Raw genomic sequence first — 16825 nt, 5'->3', positions numbered from 1 at the left:
CAGGGCCAAGGAGCCTCCCGTGCCCTGGCAGGGTCCAGCCTGGTCCTGCTCTGTGAGAGAGACTGGGAGGTGGCACCGGGGTCCCCGCCCTCCATCCCACCTCCCTGCAAGACGGATTTCTATGGCAACCTCGGCCCTGCGCATCCAGCGCCATGGAAACACGGAGAGCCGGGCCGAGCCGGCCTCTGAAGACAAAGAGGGGCACCAGCGCCGTGCTGGGCACAGCACCCCGCCGCGGTGACAGCCGGCCCGTGCCTGGCACTCACCCATGAAGTGCTGGCGGCAGACGCACGTGTACCCCCCCTCCTTGCGGGTGCAGCTCCCGCCGTTGCGGCAGGGGTTGGAGTAGCAGAGGTTGATCTCTGTCTCGCAGTAGTCCCCGGTGAAGCCCTGCGGGCAGCGGCAGCGCAGGCCGGCGATGGGGTGGATGGGCCGGAACAGGGTGGAGGGCGAGGCGATGAAGGGCGCCGAGCTGTCGAACTTGAGGACGGAGATGCACTTCATGTAGTTCTGGCAGGGCTCCCGCAGGCAGACGTTGTCATCGAAGGGCAGCACCTCCAGCATGGAGGCGCCCGTCAGCGCCATGCGCTTCATGTACAGCTGCTCCTGCAGCTCCTCCGAGCTGAGGTAGCGCCCGCCCCGCGGCGCCAGCGCCGAGAAGCTGACGTTGAGCACCGTGCCTCCCACGTCCGTGTCGTTCTGGATGTTGAAGATGAAGATGTCCTCCTTGGGCGTCGCGAGCACGGTGGCCACCCCTTCCAGGAAGGTGGCCAGCAGCGGGGAGAGGAAGCGCTCCTGCCACATGTTCTCCAGCCGCACCGTGATGCTGTTGGCCAGCATGTCCTCCGTGATGATGATCACCCGCAGGACGCACTGGGCCGTCACGCTGTGGATCCCGTCTGCGGGAGGAAACAGGGACACGCTGCAGGTCTTTGCCTGCTGCCCAGAGGGTCTCCTCCCTCCCAGCCCTGCACCCCGCTATGGCCCCAAAAGGCCCAAGTCCTTGGCTAAGGAAGCGTGGAGCCACGGCTCTGCCACTGGGGACGGAGGGGGAGCGGCCGGCGTGGCTGCGCCTCCTGCCTCCCTTCAGCCTCTGCACTGAGAGAACTCGCAGGTCTCTCGGGTCTCCCCCCTGCGCTGCACCTCGGCAGCAAACGGAGCACACAGAACAAAGGTGCTCAGGGGACACGGGCAGAAGAGGCTGGGCAAACACAGGAGCCAATGCCAGGGCCTGGGCTGCTTTGCTTCCCCGCTGCGCCCCGTCTGCCTGCCCCGCGTGCCTTTCCCTGCACTCTCCTCCTGCCGTTTGCTTCCCTTCTCCTCCGGGGTCTTTTGTGCCGCTCTCCCTGCTTCCCCCCTTCTCGCCATCTGCTCCGCATCTCTTCCTCCCTCAGCCCGTCTCTGGTTTGTTTAATTCTCTTTCATCTTCATTTTCCTTGGAAACCAGCTCCCTCCCCCTGGGACCCCGCACCACAGGAGCCATCTCCCGGGCACAGGAGCACACTCGGAGCCTGCTCTCTCCCTGGACCGTGACCCTGAGCAGCACCTCACCCCACGTCAGGCACACTGATGTGCCCGCAGTCAGGCTGCAGGGACACAGCGCAGGACACAGGACAGGGCACAGCCCCATGGCAGTGGCTCAGCCATTCCCCTGCTTCACCTCACCCACCTCCCCAGCTCCCAGAAGCCCGGCGGATCCCGCTGCCGTGCAGGATCCCCCCTCGAAGCCTCACGAGCAAAGCTGCCTTTGCTATTCCTCTCTTGCCGTGGCTGCTGCGCTGCAAAGCCTTTGATTTCCGCAGCCCTTTTGAAGCCCGCAGAGCCGGAGGATTTAAGGACTGAAATAGCTCCCTTTCCCCCCCTCTCCTGCTCTTCAGAGGTGACAGCTTCCTGGTGACCCCGCCAATTCCTACGCACGCACCGCGGCTGGAGCTCCGGAGATAAGGCTCGAGGGGCTGGGCAGCGGCGGGGCCGGCGGTCACCCGGGAGCTGATCTCCTGGGGAAGGGGGGCTTGCTCCTCTCTGAAATCCACGGGCTCCTGGCCCACATGGAAGCCAGGTGAGAAACCACGCCTCGGTGCTGCGCTGCCCCTGACAACGCAGGGCAGCAGCAGAGCAGCTACCAAAGGGCTCTGTGCCGCCCGGGCTCAGCACAAGGAGCCGGCATCGCCACCCGCAGCCCTGAGGCACCTCCTCTCCGCAAGAGGCTGGGGAGAGCCACGGGCCTGGCTCAGCGGCGCTGGGCAGGAGATGTCCCACACCCCCCGGGCCTGGCGGGGCAGCAGCCGGGGACGGGGCGGCAGCAGCCCGGGAGCAGCCCCCGCTCGGCAGGAAGCGGTGCACGTCCCGCTCCAGCTCCTCTCCTTTGTCCCCTCCTCGCGCTCTGCCTCTGGCCAAGGCAAGGCCGAGCTCGGCTCAGCCCAGGGACCCGTTCCTCTGCTCCCCGAGCTCCCGCTGCACGTGGAGCAGCCCGGGGGACAGCTCTCGCCCTCCCCAGGGGCTGCCGAGCGCCCAGCAATAGGCAGGCAGACATCCGCCTGATTTACGGCTCCCGTTGGGCCTCGCTGGCACGATGCTGAGTGCTGGAGCAGGCGGGGGGCCAGCAACGCCTCCCAGTGCAAGGAGGCTGTGGCTGGGGAAGGGGGGCTGCAGGGTGCCCGGCACCCCTGGCATCGCCCAGCCCACGGCACTGAGCACCCCTTTCCCCACTCCACAGAGCAGCGTGGAGCCCGCCCCGGCCCCACAGCCGCCCTTGGTAAGCTCCCCCACACAGCCCTGTCCCACCACGGCATCACACCCAGGGCTGGCTCCGTGCAAGGCGAAGCAGATGGTTAGAGAACGGCCTGCTGCAAATGGCAGGAGGGAGCTACCAAAGGCAAACCCAAAGCTGGCTGGAGGCCCTCACCCCCGGGAGGCATTGTCATCATCACGAATGCTCTGCCTTTCTCATTAAACCCTGGGGCCAGAGAGCTGGTGTCTGGCAAATATAGCAGAGCCCTGGGGACATGCCTACAGGGAAAGGAGCAGGGAGAGGGGACAGGAGGGGCTGGGCAGCACCCAGGCATCGTGCTTGCACTTCCGCAGCTGACAGCAGCCAGCTTCAGCACAAGAGCTCTGGACGGAGCGGGACAGGCACCAGACGCCTCCGGGGAGCTGCCCGCCCGCCTGGGGCCGCAGCTCCGGGCTGCGCTGGAGGCCTCTTGGGGAGAGCAGGGCTGCCGTCCGCTGCCCAGCAGTGCCCCGGGCCTGCCGGGGCAGGAGCCAGCCCCTGGCAGCGCCAGGCACGGGCTCCAGCCGACGCTCCCACCCCGAGAGCCCCCGCGCCGCCGGCACAGGCTCCCCGTCCCCTGCAGCAAACACCTCGGGCTCCAGCCTCGCAGGGAGCTCCAGGCAGCAGCACAGCTCCAACAGGTCCTGACCCACAGGGGATGCAGCCCTGCCCCTCACCTGCGGGGACCAGGAGCTCAGAGACAGGCCCTGGTGCGTGATCCCCTGCATGTGCCCAGCAGCAGAGCCCGCATCCCCCGGGGACAGCCACCGCTCCGCCGGGACGCCCCGGGGTGGCGATGGCCCCTGGACAGGCAGGGGCAGCGCTCACGTTTGCAGCCAAAGAGCAGAGAAACATCCCCAGGGGAAAAAAGCTGGGGAAGGAGGAGACAGGCACGGCCGGGGCTTCCGAAGGGCTTGGGCAGACCTCTCAAGGCTGATGGCGCTTGACAGGTTAAGAGACCTCAGACATAAATCGCTCCCCTCCGCCAGCACAGAGCACAAACGGCACCCTCCTGGCAGCTCAAGAACTGGGGCTAAAATACAATAACCAAGACAACCCCAAACCTGTGCCCTAGCCAGGACTGGAAAGCCTTGAGTCTCGCACCCAAACTCTGTGGTCCGCACCTCCGGCTGTGATGGACCCAACAGGGGAGGAAGCTCCTTGGGGCTCCTCACGGGAGGAGAGGCTGCGAAAGGCCAGGGCAGCCCCGGGACCCCCACCTGGCCTCAAAAGACAGCTCCGACGTGCTCAGGACAGACGTGCGCTGGGTCGGTCCTCCCTGCAGGCTGGGACTCGGGTGAGGTAACTGGGACACGCGGGTCCCCTCCTCAGGGCAAGCTCTGAGCTGTGCACGGAGCTTGAGGGGAGCAGGGCCAAGGCAACGGCCAGAGCTGAGCCTCCCCCCTGCCACCAGCCTGGCCCAGAGAAACCAGGCTGGGATGGTTTAAAGCCAACACGATGGCAGCTTCCTACAGTGCCCCCCTTTCAGGGTGCTGCGGCCACGGACACAGCCCCACCACCTCTGCCTTGCATCCTGGGTGGCCAAGAGCAGCTTGTAACAGCCATAGATGCCTACGCACCTGCAAGGAACTGGTTTGTGACCATGGAATCCCAGCCTGGTTTGTGTTGAAGGGACCTTAAAGCTCGCCCAGCTCCAACCCCTGCCACGGCCAGGGACACCTCCCACCAGAGCAGGGTGCTCCAAGCCCCACCTGGCCCAGGTCTTCCCTGCTTCCAGCAGGGCGCTGAGCTGAGGACACACACACTGCTCACAGGCCCCTTGCCCTGCTTCAGGCGGATCCAGCCTCCCTCAAAGGGACCGCAAAGCTCACAGGCAGGCACAGAAGCTGCCCCTTCCTTGGGCGCTGCCCCTCGGGGCACCCTCCACGGTGCTATCGTTGCCTTCCTGCAGGAGGAAGGTGCTCCGGCGCGGTGCTGTGGGGGCAAACAATGGGGCCGGCTCTGCTGTCCTGGCCCCCAGCCCTGCAAAGCCCCCCCCGCACCCAGCGCGGGGCCGCGGGGCTGCCGGCTGCACGGGGGCTGCAAACAATAACGGCAGCCACCAAAGCAGCCGCCACCTCCCCAGCAGCACCAGGGCCAACAAAAGGCCCCTTTCCCGGTGCCTTCCTTCCCTCCCCAGGACAGCTCTGCCCCTTCCATCTTCTCCCCCGTCACCAGCGCACCTCTCCCAGCCGCCCTTCCCGTTGGAAGATGACGACACTCAAACTGCAAGGCCCCCTCGGCGCAGGACTCCGGGATGCGATTGTCTCCTGCCTTTGTGCAGGGTTAAGTGTGCGAGGAGGCAGGGCTTGCGGGAGCACAGGGGGCAGGGGCTGGGGGGTCAGACACCCCATCTCCTGCGACGGGCCAGCGCGCGGTCTCAGCCAGCCCTGCAGTTACAATTGACCCCCAAAGAGCCCCAGGCCAGTGCCAGCCTGGCGCTGGCCACGCAGCCTCGCTCCACCTTTGGAAGGGAATCCTCCCCTCGCTGAAGGAGCCGGACAGAGAGGGAAAGGGGAGGGCAGCTGGAAGCCGAGGCCAGGGGAGCTCCACAGCTTAAGGCTCCCCAGGTAATGCAGCGCTGGCCCCCCCAGGGAGGGCTCCTGCCCCCCCCAGAGCCGCTCCTCGGCTCGGCGATGGCCGGCCGGCCGCCTCCATTTCAGACCACGCAGCCACGAGCAAAGAAAGGCTGATGTGAAGGCACCAGGCAATGGGGAGCTGCAGGTCCCAACCCCAGCTGCTCACACACAGCCCCTCAGCGCATCTGAAGGGGACCCCAACGCCCCCCGGAGCCATCGCTCACCCGCACTGGGGTGCTCCAGCAACACACACGACACGAGAGCTCTAAGCACGGCGCTGTGGGGCTGGTCACAGCCGCCCCTCGCAGCACCCAGGTGGCTGCAGGAAGGTGGTGCCAGGTCCGAGGCCGCAGCACAAGGCGCTGGTGCCGGCACGCGCCGCAGGCAGAACCGGGACAGAACCGTTCGCTGCCAGCACACGCTGTTATGGGGGGCTCCCTCCCCAGCACAGCCGGTCCCAGAAGGGACAAGAGCCACCCGGCCTGGGACACTAGCGCTGTTGGCAGCCCCCAGGCCGGCAGCTTGGCCACCGCGGCACCGGCTGCGTGCCCGGGCAGCACCCTGCGGCCACGCCACAGCCTCGCTGGCGACAGCAGCCTCAAAGGTGCCCTGGGAGCAGCTACAAGCGATCCTCACAGCTCAGCAATGGTGCTTTGTTCTTGCAGACCACCTCCGGCCTCAGCCCCCTTACACAGTGCTCCCAGCAGCTCCCACTGCTTCCCAGCCCCTCCAGGGCTGTCCCCCATCGGAAGGGGCTTCCAGTCCACCCCTCGCTGCCAGTCCCCAGCCCACTCCCCCCCCCCCGATGCAGGACAGGCCCCGCTGAGGGCTCTGCACTCAGGGTTTAGTGACGTGATGGTTTCCACACCCTACCTGTGACAGTGACCAGCATGGAGGCCACGAGCGGCCGGTTGTTGTCCAGCTGACGGCTCAGCCTCAGCTCCCCGCTCGATTGATTGACGATCAACAAGTGCAGCTCATTTCCCCGCTCAAAGGTGCAGAAGAGGCGGTCGGATGCATCTGGGTCATAAGCTGGGACCTTCCCTATGACCCCCGAGGGGAAGGTGTTGGACTTATTGGACACGTAGTTGTTGAACAGGATCTGGAAGTTCTTGAGAACGGGGCTGTTGTCATTCTGGTCAATGAGTTTGATGTGGACCGTGGCTCTGCTGACCAGAGGGGCGGAGGTGGCCTGCACTACAATCACGTACTCAGGTTTTGTCTCATAATCCAGGTCTATCAAGGCTGTGAGCTCCCCAGAAAAGATGTCCATCTGGAATATCTCTGGGATGTTGCCTTCCACGATTTGGTACATGATCTGGGCGTTGGGTCCCTCATCCGGGTCAACGGCTGTGATTTGGGCCACGACAGAGCCTACAATGCTGTTCTCCTTTACCAAGACCTCAAACTCTTCGGCAGGGAAGACGGGGGCGTTGTCATTCACATCCTGAATGGTCACCTGGATGTGGACAGGAGTGCGCTGAGGAGGGATGCCCCTGTCCACCGCGTACGCTGTCAGCTCGTAGACAGGAACGTTCTCGCGGTCCAGCCTGCGGACGGTGCGAATGATGCCCGAGGTGGGCTCGATGGTGAAGTCTCCATCCCCGTCCTCCCCGTTCTGGAAGGTGTACTGCACCCGCCCGTTGGTGTGGGCATCCCGGTCAGTGGCAGAGATCTGGAGCACGCTGGTGAAGGGAGGCGCGTCCTCGGAGATCATGCCCTGGTAGTGAGGGCTCACGAACTGGGGAGCGTTGTCATTGACATCGTTCACCATGATTTCGACATAGGTGGTGTCTGCTTTCTGGGGGATCCCGTTGTCCTTGGCAGTGATAGCCAACGTGTACGTAACCTGGTCCTCGTAGTCCAGTTCTGCCTGGAGAGTGATGGCCCCGGAGTCTGGATCAATGCGGAACTGAGGGACGTTGTCTTCCAGATAGTAAGTGATGCGGGCATTTTCTCCCACGTCATCGTCCGTGGCGCTGATCACCACCACGGTGCTGCCCACGGGCCGATCCTCGTTGATGCTCACAGAGTAGTGGGCGCTCTGGAACACAGGCCGGTGCGTGTTGGCATCGGTGATGTTGATGTGAACGTGGCAGTTGTCACGCAGGGTGCGATCGGAGGCCGTCACGGTGAGCACGTAGCGCCTCTCCTGCTTGTAGTCCAGCGGCAGAGACAGCGTGATGAGCCCCGTCCCGCCCTGCGTGCTGATGGAGAAGCGGTTCCGCGTGTTGCCTCCCGTGATCTGGTAGGTGATGGCACTGTTCACGTCCCGGTCGATTGCCGTGACGCTGAGGACGCTGGTCCCCACGGCTGCATCCTCATTCAGGCGGATAAAGTACTCCTTCTGGGTGAACTCGGGGCGGTTATCGTTGACATCCATGACGGTAATGGTGACGCTGGCCGAGGCGGATAAAGACGGGGAGCCGTGGTCCCGAGCCTCCACCCCAAAAAAGTAGTGCTCGACCGACTCGCGGTCCAAGGGCCCACTGACCGTGATCCACCCCGTGGCGCTGTTCACCACGAAGGGTGTGTCCGCCGAGACCCCCGTCAGTTTGTACTCCAGGCGCGAGTTCTCGCCGTAGTCCGCGTCCACTGCCTGGATGTGGATGACGGAGTGGCCGAGGGGAGCGTTCTCCAGGACGGAGATCTGGAAAGGCGTGCTGACAAAAATGGGGGCATGGTCGTTGATGTCCACCACCTGGATGCTGGCCATGCCGGTGTTGTTGGAGAGGGGCGGGCGCCCCGCGTCCTGCGCCCGGATCCTCAGGGCGTACTCCCGCTCCACCTCAAAATCCAGCGGGGCCACCACCTGGATCTCCCCAGTGACGCTGTCGATGGAGAACTGCCCCCGGCTGTTCCCGCTGATGATGTTGTAGTGGACCAGCGCGTTGTTGTCCTTGTCCAGGTCGGTGGCGGTGACGCGCAGGATCTCGGTGTGGGGCCGTACGTCCTCCCTCACCTGCACGATGTAGCGCTTCTCGCTGAACTGAGGCGTGTTGTCGTTCTCGTCAAGCACCGTGATGTAGACCTTGACCGTGGCGGAGCGGGGCCCCGGCTCCCTGCCCTGGTCGTTGGCCTCCACCACCAAGGAATACCGCTCCATCTTCTCCCTGTCCACGGGCCCGCTGGTGGTGATGAGCCCGGAGCGCGGGTCGATCTCGAAGACGGCGTGTGCCGCCCGCTCGTTGACGAAGCGGTAGCGGATGTTGGCGTTGGGCGGGGAGTCGACGTCGGTGGCCCGCAGCTGCAGGATGGGGTACCCCTCCTCCACGTTCTCCCGGATGGTCTCGCGGTACTCGCCCTGCTCGAAGACGGGGTCGTGGTCGTTGCGGTCGGCCACGGCGATGGCCACCATGGTGGTGGCCGAGAGCCGGGGCGCGCCGTGGTCGGCGGCCGTCACGCGGAAGTAGTGCAGCTCCATGCTCTCGCGGTCCAGGGCCTGCGTGGTGGTGATGAGCCCGGCCCGCGGGTCGATGCTGAAGAGCTCCCGGGACCGGCTGTTCATCAGCGCGTCCATGGAGTACACGAGCCGCCCCGCCTCGCCGCCGTCGGGGTCCTGCGCGGCCACCGCCAGCACCGCCGTGCCCGCCGGCTGGTTCTCCGCCACCTCCGCCTGGTAGTTGTACTGCGGGAACAGCGGGTGCCGGTTGGGGGCTGCGCGCCGGGCCCGGCGCCCCGGGGACGGGCTCGGGGCCGGGGCCGGGGACGGGCGCGGCGCGGCGGCGCGGGGCGGGCAGCGCGGCGCCGGCGCAGCCCAGCAGGGCTCTGCGGCGGGGCAGCCCCCGCGGGCCGGCGGAGCGGCGGCCCCCAGCCCGGGGGGGAACAAAGGGAGCAGCAGCAGCGGCAGCAGCAGCGGAGGAGCAGGAGGACGGCGGCGGTGGCAGCGGCGGCTCGGGGCGGGCACCGGCTCCTCCGCCGCCATGGCGGCTCGGCGGCCGCCGCCCCGGCCCGGCGCTCGGCGGCTGGACTCGGTGCCGCCCCCCGCCCCGCTCCGCTCCGCGCCGCCGCCGCGGCTGCCGGGGGTGGCGGCGGCTCCTCCCGCAGCCCCAACATGGCTCCCGCCGCCCCGCCCCGCGCCGCGCCCCCGCCCGCCCCGCGCCGCCATCTTGAGGAGGGCGGGCGGCGCCGCGCGTCCGCCCCGCCGCGGCCGGGCCCCTGCGGGCACCGGACCCGGCCCCGGCCGCCTCAGCAGCGTCCGAGAGGGGACCGCGGGGTTGGTGCCCGCTGCGGGCAGATCAGCACCAGCCTGGTTTGTGCTGAAGGGGCCTTAAAGCCCCTGCCCCGGGCAGGGACCCCTTCCACTGGAGCAGCTTGCTCCAAGCCCCTGTGTCCAACCTGGCCTTGAGCACTGCCAGGGATGGGGCAGCCACAGCTTCTCTGGGCACCCTGTGCCAGCGCCTCAGCACCCTCACAGGGAAGAGCTTCTGCCTAAGGGCTCAGCTCAGTCTCCCCTCGGGCAGGTTCAAGCCATTCCCCTTGGCCTGTCCCTACAGGCCCTTGTCCCAAGCCCCTCTCCACGTCTCCTGCAGCCCCTTCAGGCACTGGAGCCGCTCTCAGGTCTCCCCTTCAGCAGAGGGGCAGGATCCCCTCCCTGAGCTGCTGCTCACGCTCTGGGGTGCAGCCCAGCACATGGGGGGGTTCTGGGCAAAAGCCCACACAGAAGCTGGGTCTTGGGGAGCTCCTCCTCACCCAGCCCCCCCAGTCCTGAGGGCTCCAAGCTGCGGGCTTTTCTTCCAGCATCCGTGGAAAATAAAACCTGATTTTCCAAGGGAAGTTCAGGTTAGGGCCCGTGCATGGGAACGGTTCATTAGCGCAATCAGCCTCCAACTTTGCTGTTGGTTTGATCTCAACTAATATCGCAGCCTAATCCGCTGAAGCTTGTAATAGGCTTAGGAATAACAGGGGTTTAGGTCCTCATCAGTGCTCAGTGGAGGGAATACCCTCGGCTGTGTCCGGGGAAGAGCAGCGGAGCCCGAGGCATGGCGGTGGGGAAGAAAGAGCCACGGCAGGGAATAGAGCGAACCTGGGGGGGGGAATTGAGGATGGGGTGGGGGGGACACCGGCCACGCCGTGCCCCCGTGCACACCCCAGCCCCGCGGGGGCTGCGGGAGCCCCGTCACCGGGCTGGGACCTGCTGGGGAGCAGGGGACCCCCCGTGCCAGCCCCGCAGCCGGGCCGGGCGCCGCCGGCACCGCTGGCGTTAAGAGCACGGACTCACACCGGGCTCCTCGCTGCCCGCAGCGCACAGCAGGGCTGCGGCCCTCCAGGGGTGTCCGCGCCGGACGGGCCCGCAGCATCCCACATGGTGCCGCGGCATCACCGCCGCTGCGCAGTGCCCCGTGTGCCTGCGCTCCCCCGCCAAGCGCGGCCGCCGCCGGCTGTCCCGCAGCTCCGGTCCTACCGAGGGTGACAGACGGTCCGCTACCGGTTACCGTCAGTGCAGGCACGGCGCTGGGAAGCGCTGCTGCTGCCCGCTGAGCCGGGCTCGGCTGCAACCGGCTCCCGCTGCCAGGGTGACAAGGGAGCGCGAAGCGGGGTCTGCAGCGCGCCCGGCTGGTCCCCAGCCGCCCTACACCGGCCTCGCAGTCGGCGCCTCGGGCTGCCCCTGGAGGGCTGGTGTCTCTCTTCCACCTCCACCGCCCGGGTGGGCAGAGCGGGCAGGGGGGGCCGGGCTCGTCCTTGCCGCTGGGCTGAGCGCATTTTGTGACTGAAGCACCCGTGGGGCAGGAAGGTGCCGGCTTCACACGAGCCCCGGGCGCCGGCTGGATCCTACATCCCACCTCCTCAAAGTGGGCATTTGCCATCAAGGAACCCCATCAGGAGAGGGGCGAGACTTCTAAAACATGGTGGGGGCTTTGAAGTGTATTTGTTGTAATTACCCGACTGACAGCTCAGCGGAGGAGGGGAAAATCATCAGGGTATTGCTGCCACAAAATAGTTGTAATTGAATCATTCCAGACAATAAAGCAGAGGTGGGGGTCACAGCCAGCGCATCGCTCCCACCCCAGCATCCCCAGCACCCCTCACTGCTGCGCAACAAAGCACATCCATACCAGGAGATACTGCTTTAATAAAGGCTTATTACAGCTAACAGAAGCGCAGTGTGTGAGCTGTGCCTGTCACCCACACGCAGAGCAGGAGCCGCCGAGTATCCTCAGGGATAAGGCTGTGGTTCAGCTCCCTGCATTGCGCCTTCCCCGGGAGCAGGCACAGCTCAGCCGGGGTGCAGGAGGGGTCACACCGTGCGGTGGGACAGGGCTGAGCACACCCGGGGATGCAGAAGGAGCCACCAGCTCTGCCCCATCAGGGCACTGACACTGGAGGCTTTGCCAGGCCGTGCTCCTCGCTCCCGGAGCCACGGATCCTGCCCACTCTTGGGCTCACCCAGCCTGCTGCAGCAAAGCCTGGGCAGTGCCACTGAGGGCAAGTGCCAGACACATCCCACCACTGCAGCCGGGCACGAACCAACACAAGCACAAGCAGCACCCAGAGCAAGCCGAGGTTATCTCAAGGGATGTGCAGCCAAGCAAGGGGGCACAGGAGAGCCCCACAGGGGCAGCACCCATGAGCGCTGGCAGCCTTCATGTACAGTGTTCTGCATGGGTGCAGCCTGACACAAGAGACACTGGGTCTGGGACACAGCCCTGGCTCCATTCCTGCCAGCAGCTGCATGAATGGGTCATAGCCTGCACCCGGCCCGTACAGCCCTGCTCCTGCCCACTGGCTCCTGTTCGAGAGCACAACATTGCCTTTGGGGGCTGCAGGCACCCCTCCACGTCGGTCCCCCCGGCAGAGGCAGGCAGGGCTATGTTCACCCAACTCCAGTTAAAGACGTTTTATTCCTCTGCGTGTTACACCGAGTGTTTAAGAAAATACAGGATCCGTTTTGACATTCATACATTTTTACAGGGGAAGAATAGGTTTCTCTACGAGGGTGTTATTGAGCTTGGGCATGGCCAGGCTGCCTTCAGCAGGGCCTCACCCCCTTAAGTGCCAGGCCAACCCCTCTGCTCCTGAGCATCCCTGCCCCAGCGCTACAGCCCAGGCTGCAGAGCAGAGCTCAGGGATCGCCTCAAGCTAAAACAACACAGTGCCCAGCATTTCCAGTTCCACTTTCCAATAGCTCCTACACTGGGTACTGTAAAGGAAGAGCTAGGGACAGGGCTTGACCAGACTGCGCACACGAATAGCTAAGAGACCCACGTTAGTGCGTGTGACTGCCTGTAACAGGGAGACAGGTTAATCCCGCTTGCTAGAAACCTAGAGGGAATATAAATAAGGGTTCCCCACACTCGTGCACGGTCACAAACAGCTACTGGACACGAGGCTGACGCTGCCTCTGAGCGCTGCCACGCGGGGGGCGGGCAGTGAGGCAGAGCTGCGACGAAGCAAAACCCACAGAGCAGAGCACATCTGCCCCCCCGGGGCCACGCTGCCCACCCGGGGCCACGCTGCCAGGGACAGGGCAAGCAGCAGCCTTTGCTTGGCAGGACACAGCTCTGAGCTGTGCCGGGGCCAGCGGCCTCCCCAGGGCAGCGGCACCTGCGTGGTCATCACTGGAGGCTGCCGCAGGGTGCAAGGACCTCGGTTAAACAGCACTATAGAAAGCAGATCGAGAAAGCAGCTGCTGGGGTAAGATCCGCTGGCCCTGGGCGAGCTGCTGCCCAGAGGCAACGCTGCGGGCCGGGAGGGGGAAGGCTCACTACACGAGGCGTCAGACAGCGAGCGGGCTGCTCCCCCTTGGCAGGGCGGCAGCACATTGGCACTACAGCAGCAAACAGAACAGATGTTACGGAAGCTTCTTCCAAGCACCAGCAGACTCCACTTGGTCACTGCAGGGAGAGATGCACATGGAAAAGAAGTGATGCTCTAAGGCAAAGGCCTTTCTCTTCGGGACCTCGGGACAGCAGCGCAGCCAAACACCCGCACTGCCACGTCCCTCACACTCACCGCCCTTCCCACCATCACCAGCTGCCCGAGCACCACCAGCGCCCGCCGGGCTCCAGCCTCCCCGAGCACCAGCCCTGGGGCACCCCGGGCCCTTTCTGCCACTGGCCTTGCTAAAGGGCTGGTGAACACTGTCCCAGCCTTAGGCCTCGCAGGGAGGGGTACAAGGTATGAGCTGTACTGGAAGGGAATGGGGAGGAAGTGTCAACAAGAGACGTCATTGATCCAAGTGGTTCAGGCTCCAGTCCAAGCCGAGGGGCGGTTAGCTGGTACCAGGAGAGATTTCTGGGAACTCCTTATAGATCTCCAGGATGATGAGTTTGTCCATCTGGCACTGCTGGTCCTCCTCCTCCTCGCCCAGGATGCGCTGCAGGATGCCCTGCAGGTCGGAGAGGCGGTGCTGGTGCTGCAGATAGGCCGTGGAGCGGATGATGGCATGCATCAGAGACAGATACTCCATCCTCAGCTGCCAAGTGGGAGGGGAGACAAAACACAGAGCACAATGAAGGATTTAAAGTGAGATAAACAAGCACAGCAGCTGCTGCTGCTCCACCAGGCAGGGAGTGACTCCACAGGCACCTGCTTTTCCTTCAGGCTCATGAGTAGCTGTGGAAAACCCTGCTTTTCCCCCAGCAGCCCGGTGCAGCTCCTCACCCGCTCTCAGACATGCACATCCCTGCCTCTTGCATACAGGGATCCCTCTTACTTCCAACTGCTCACATAGGGTCCCTTTTCCCAAATGCCCCTGCAGAAGGGTGCAGACCACCAAAGGCCTGGCAGATCCTTCCTTAAACATGTGTCTCCACTGCTGTGTGCTGGGCAGGATAACACCCCCTTCCTTCTCAGCCCCCAAGATTGATCTGAGCATCCAGAAGACCCTGCTCCTGCCTGCCCCAGCTGGCCCCCATGGAGGACCAGGAGACGCATGGTTGCTCTGGGACTCAGCTCCCTGCCCCGGTGCCCGGGGTTACTGCGAGCACCTTGTCTCCTGGGGAGAGATCAGCGATCTGCCGCACCAGGATGTCGATCAGCACCATCATGTCCGTGTGGTAGAAGATGCTGGCTGTGTCCTTGCTGGCAAAGATATCCTGCAGGAACTTCAGCACTGAGTGCGGGGGCTGAGGCTGATGCTTGAAGATACAAACGGGATCATCTGGGGAAGGCAGAGGGTCCGTGCTGAGCCATGGGCCCTCGCTGCCCCTTTGGAGCAGCCCCATCCCCTCCCTGCATCCCAGAGCCTGGGGAGGAGCCGGCCCCGGCCCTGGTGCCCCTTGCAGGCAGAGCTCAGTGCCTCGCACAGAGCTGCCCAACGGGAGGATGGAGCTCCTCGGGGTACAGAGCCCAGAGCAAACCCATCAGCATCGATCACTGCAGGTGCTTCACCCACCTCCCCAGGTGAGAGCCCATCAGCACATCACCTCCCCATGCCCCCTTCAGCTCAACAGCTCCCACCCCTCTTCCCCTTGGTTCATTAGGTCTGGTCCAGTGACCCCTCTGAAAAGCCCGTCAGGGCCTGTACCAGACACGAGCTTTCCCCACAGGGACCAGGCTCGTACCATCCCTGAAGGAAGAAACACTCTCAAGTTTAAATGAGCCATCACATCCTGTTCTCTTCCAGAACACATCCCCGCAGACCCCAAGAGGGGCCCTGGACACTGAAGCCCCCCAGCAGTCGTGAGGAAGGCAGGCAAAGGAGAAGCATCTTCATTAGGTTGCAAGCCCCTCTTTCTTCTACCAGCCCCTTGCATTAAGGTGATCCCTGCAGGGAATCTGGCAGGGAAAGGGCTAAACAAAGGCTTTGGGAGGAGGCGAGACAGAACAGCACTGAGATGCTGGCTGCCCTTAAGCTGATAGAGTGTGGAGACAGTGATTTGCAAGCTCAAAGAGAACTAAAGCCAGGCTAAGATGAGCTGCAAGCATCACAGGATGAGTTTTTACCAGCAAACCAACAGAATGGATCTCAGGCAGCAAAGCCCCTGTGCTCCAGACGGTATTAGAAAGCACAAGAGTGGTGAGCAGCACAGGCAGAACCGCCTGGCACCACTTCTCCTGCGGGGACCTCCAGCTTTCCAGCAATCTGCTTTGCTAAAGCTCTGCACGTTCCGCGGGTTTCACTCTACCTGGAGCAGACACAAAGCTAAGCCTCTGCCAAGCCATTCCGACACGGGAAGGGCTGCTCCAGGCAGCGCTTCAGAAGGCAAAGCCTCCCTCTGGATCTGTCCCCCGGGGCAGGCGGTTGCCAGCACGGGCAGGTCTGTGTGCCAGCGCCGAGGGGTCCTGTCTGCCCAGGCACAGGAGGGCTCAGGACCAGCTTTGCTCCCAGACAAGAGCTTGCCCACGTTGTAGCCATCCACATGGGCTGATCCGAGCCAGGCGCACAGGGACCTGCCAGCCAGAGCCTCCCCTCTCGCCGCATGTGCCACCGGCATCACTTGATCCCTTGCGCAGCTCCACCCTCAGCAGCACAGGTCCCAGCTCACAAACCCACAGCTCCTCAGCTCCCTGCATCCCCAACACAGCCCCCCTTAGTGAGCACAGGGCTCCCCAAGCCTCCATCAGCTGCACCCCCGCGCGGGGCCCCCGACACTCACCTCCTCTGTTCAGCAGCAGCAGCAGTTTTTCTGTGAAGGTCTTTACATTGGAGTGCTTGCTTATTGTGGTCATGATCACACTGTGCTCTGGAACTAGGGGAGAAACCTGCTCAGCTCATCCCTTTGTTTCCTCAAGGCCACGGTAATAACAATAGATAGTGGAGGGCTCCTGTTCTGCAGCACAGCTCTGGAGAGCTTTGGGGAGCCCCAGGCTGTGAGGGTACAAGAACTCTCAGCCCCATGATGTGGCTGAGCAACCAGGAGAGAACGCTGAAGAGCCTGGCCCCAGCACGCGGGCATTCAGTGAGCTGCAAGAGGCAGCAGCAGGTTTGCCGAGACCTTTAGGCAGTGCAGTGCCCGAGCCTGGGGCAGCTGGGCTGGGTATCAGCACCGGGGAGAGCCAGGGAGGGTCTCCCTCCCCATTCTTCACGCCCCAGCTCCAGAGCACTGGAACCCTGCCAGGGCAGAGCAGCACCAACTGACCTGGAATGTGGAGGTTGAAGGCCAGCAGGACGTTGACGAATAAGTCAGGCAGCTGGTCGGTGGTGTCTGAGGGCAGCCCGTCCTCAATGACATCCAGCAGGAACTGCACAAACTGAGAGTTGAGATGCTCTGCGCCAGGAGAAAGACACATTTACAGCGCTGGGAACACAAACCAAGCAACAGGGGAGCGTGCAAGCCACTTCTCTGGGCTTTTATGCACAAACCCCACCAGTGTAGTGCCAGCATCAGCATCCGGGGAATGAACAACCTGCAAGTGCATGATGCAGACCACTGAAGTGTCTGTGTGCGGGACCCTGGGCTCAGAACTGCCCCCAGGGCAGGGGAACACTGAGATTTGGACCCCCACTGGCAGCATTTCAGAGTGAATAAAACACCAAATGCTGCTCTAGCTGCTGCTGCAGCATCACTGCTGCCAGTGAAGGGATCAGGAG

General features: G+C 64.1%; 2 protein-coding genes across 6 annotated transcripts in view; both read right to left on the bottom strand.

The window, feature by feature from the left end:
* The window catches only part of CELSR3 (cadherin EGF LAG seven-pass G-type receptor 3), a 30416-nt gene extending 21098 nt beyond the window's left edge, over positions 1–9318 (bottom strand). For all 3 annotated transcript variants that reach the window (XM_065687819.1, XM_065687820.1, XM_065687821.1), the window contains exons 1-2: positions 6223–9318; positions 267–899 (exon numbers count right to left, since the gene is read on the bottom strand). In XM_065687819.1, coding sequence (XP_065543891.1) covers positions 267–899; positions 6223–9274 — 3685 coding nt within the window. In that variant the 5' untranslated portion in view covers positions 9275–9318. The remainder of the gene's footprint in view (positions 1–266; positions 900–6222) is intronic.
* Positions 9319–12172: 2854 nt separating this feature from the next.
* NCKIPSD (NCK interacting protein with SH3 domain) overlaps positions 12173–16825 on the bottom strand; it is a 35472-nt gene continuing 30819 nt past the window's right edge. For all 3 annotated transcript variants that reach the window (XM_065687214.1, XM_065687215.1, XM_065687213.1), the window contains 4 exons: positions 16374–16502; positions 15891–15983; positions 14280–14452; positions 12173–13765 (listed from right to left, as the gene is read on the bottom strand). In XM_065687214.1, coding sequence (XP_065543286.1) covers positions 13562–13765; positions 14280–14452; positions 15891–15983; positions 16374–16502 — 599 coding nt within the window. In that variant the 3' untranslated portion in view covers positions 12173–13561. The remainder of the gene's footprint in view (positions 13766–14279; positions 14453–15890; positions 15984–16373; positions 16503–16825) is intronic.

The sequence above is a fragment of the Lathamus discolor genome, chromosome 7 (assembly GCF_037157495.1).
Source record: "Lathamus discolor isolate bLatDis1 chromosome 7, bLatDis1.hap1, whole genome shotgun sequence".
NCBI lineage: Eukaryota > Metazoa > Chordata > Aves > Psittaciformes > Psittacidae > Lathamus > Lathamus discolor.
The sequence above is the reverse complement of the archived record's forward strand: the minus strand, read 5'-3'. Positions and strand labels throughout refer to the sequence as shown.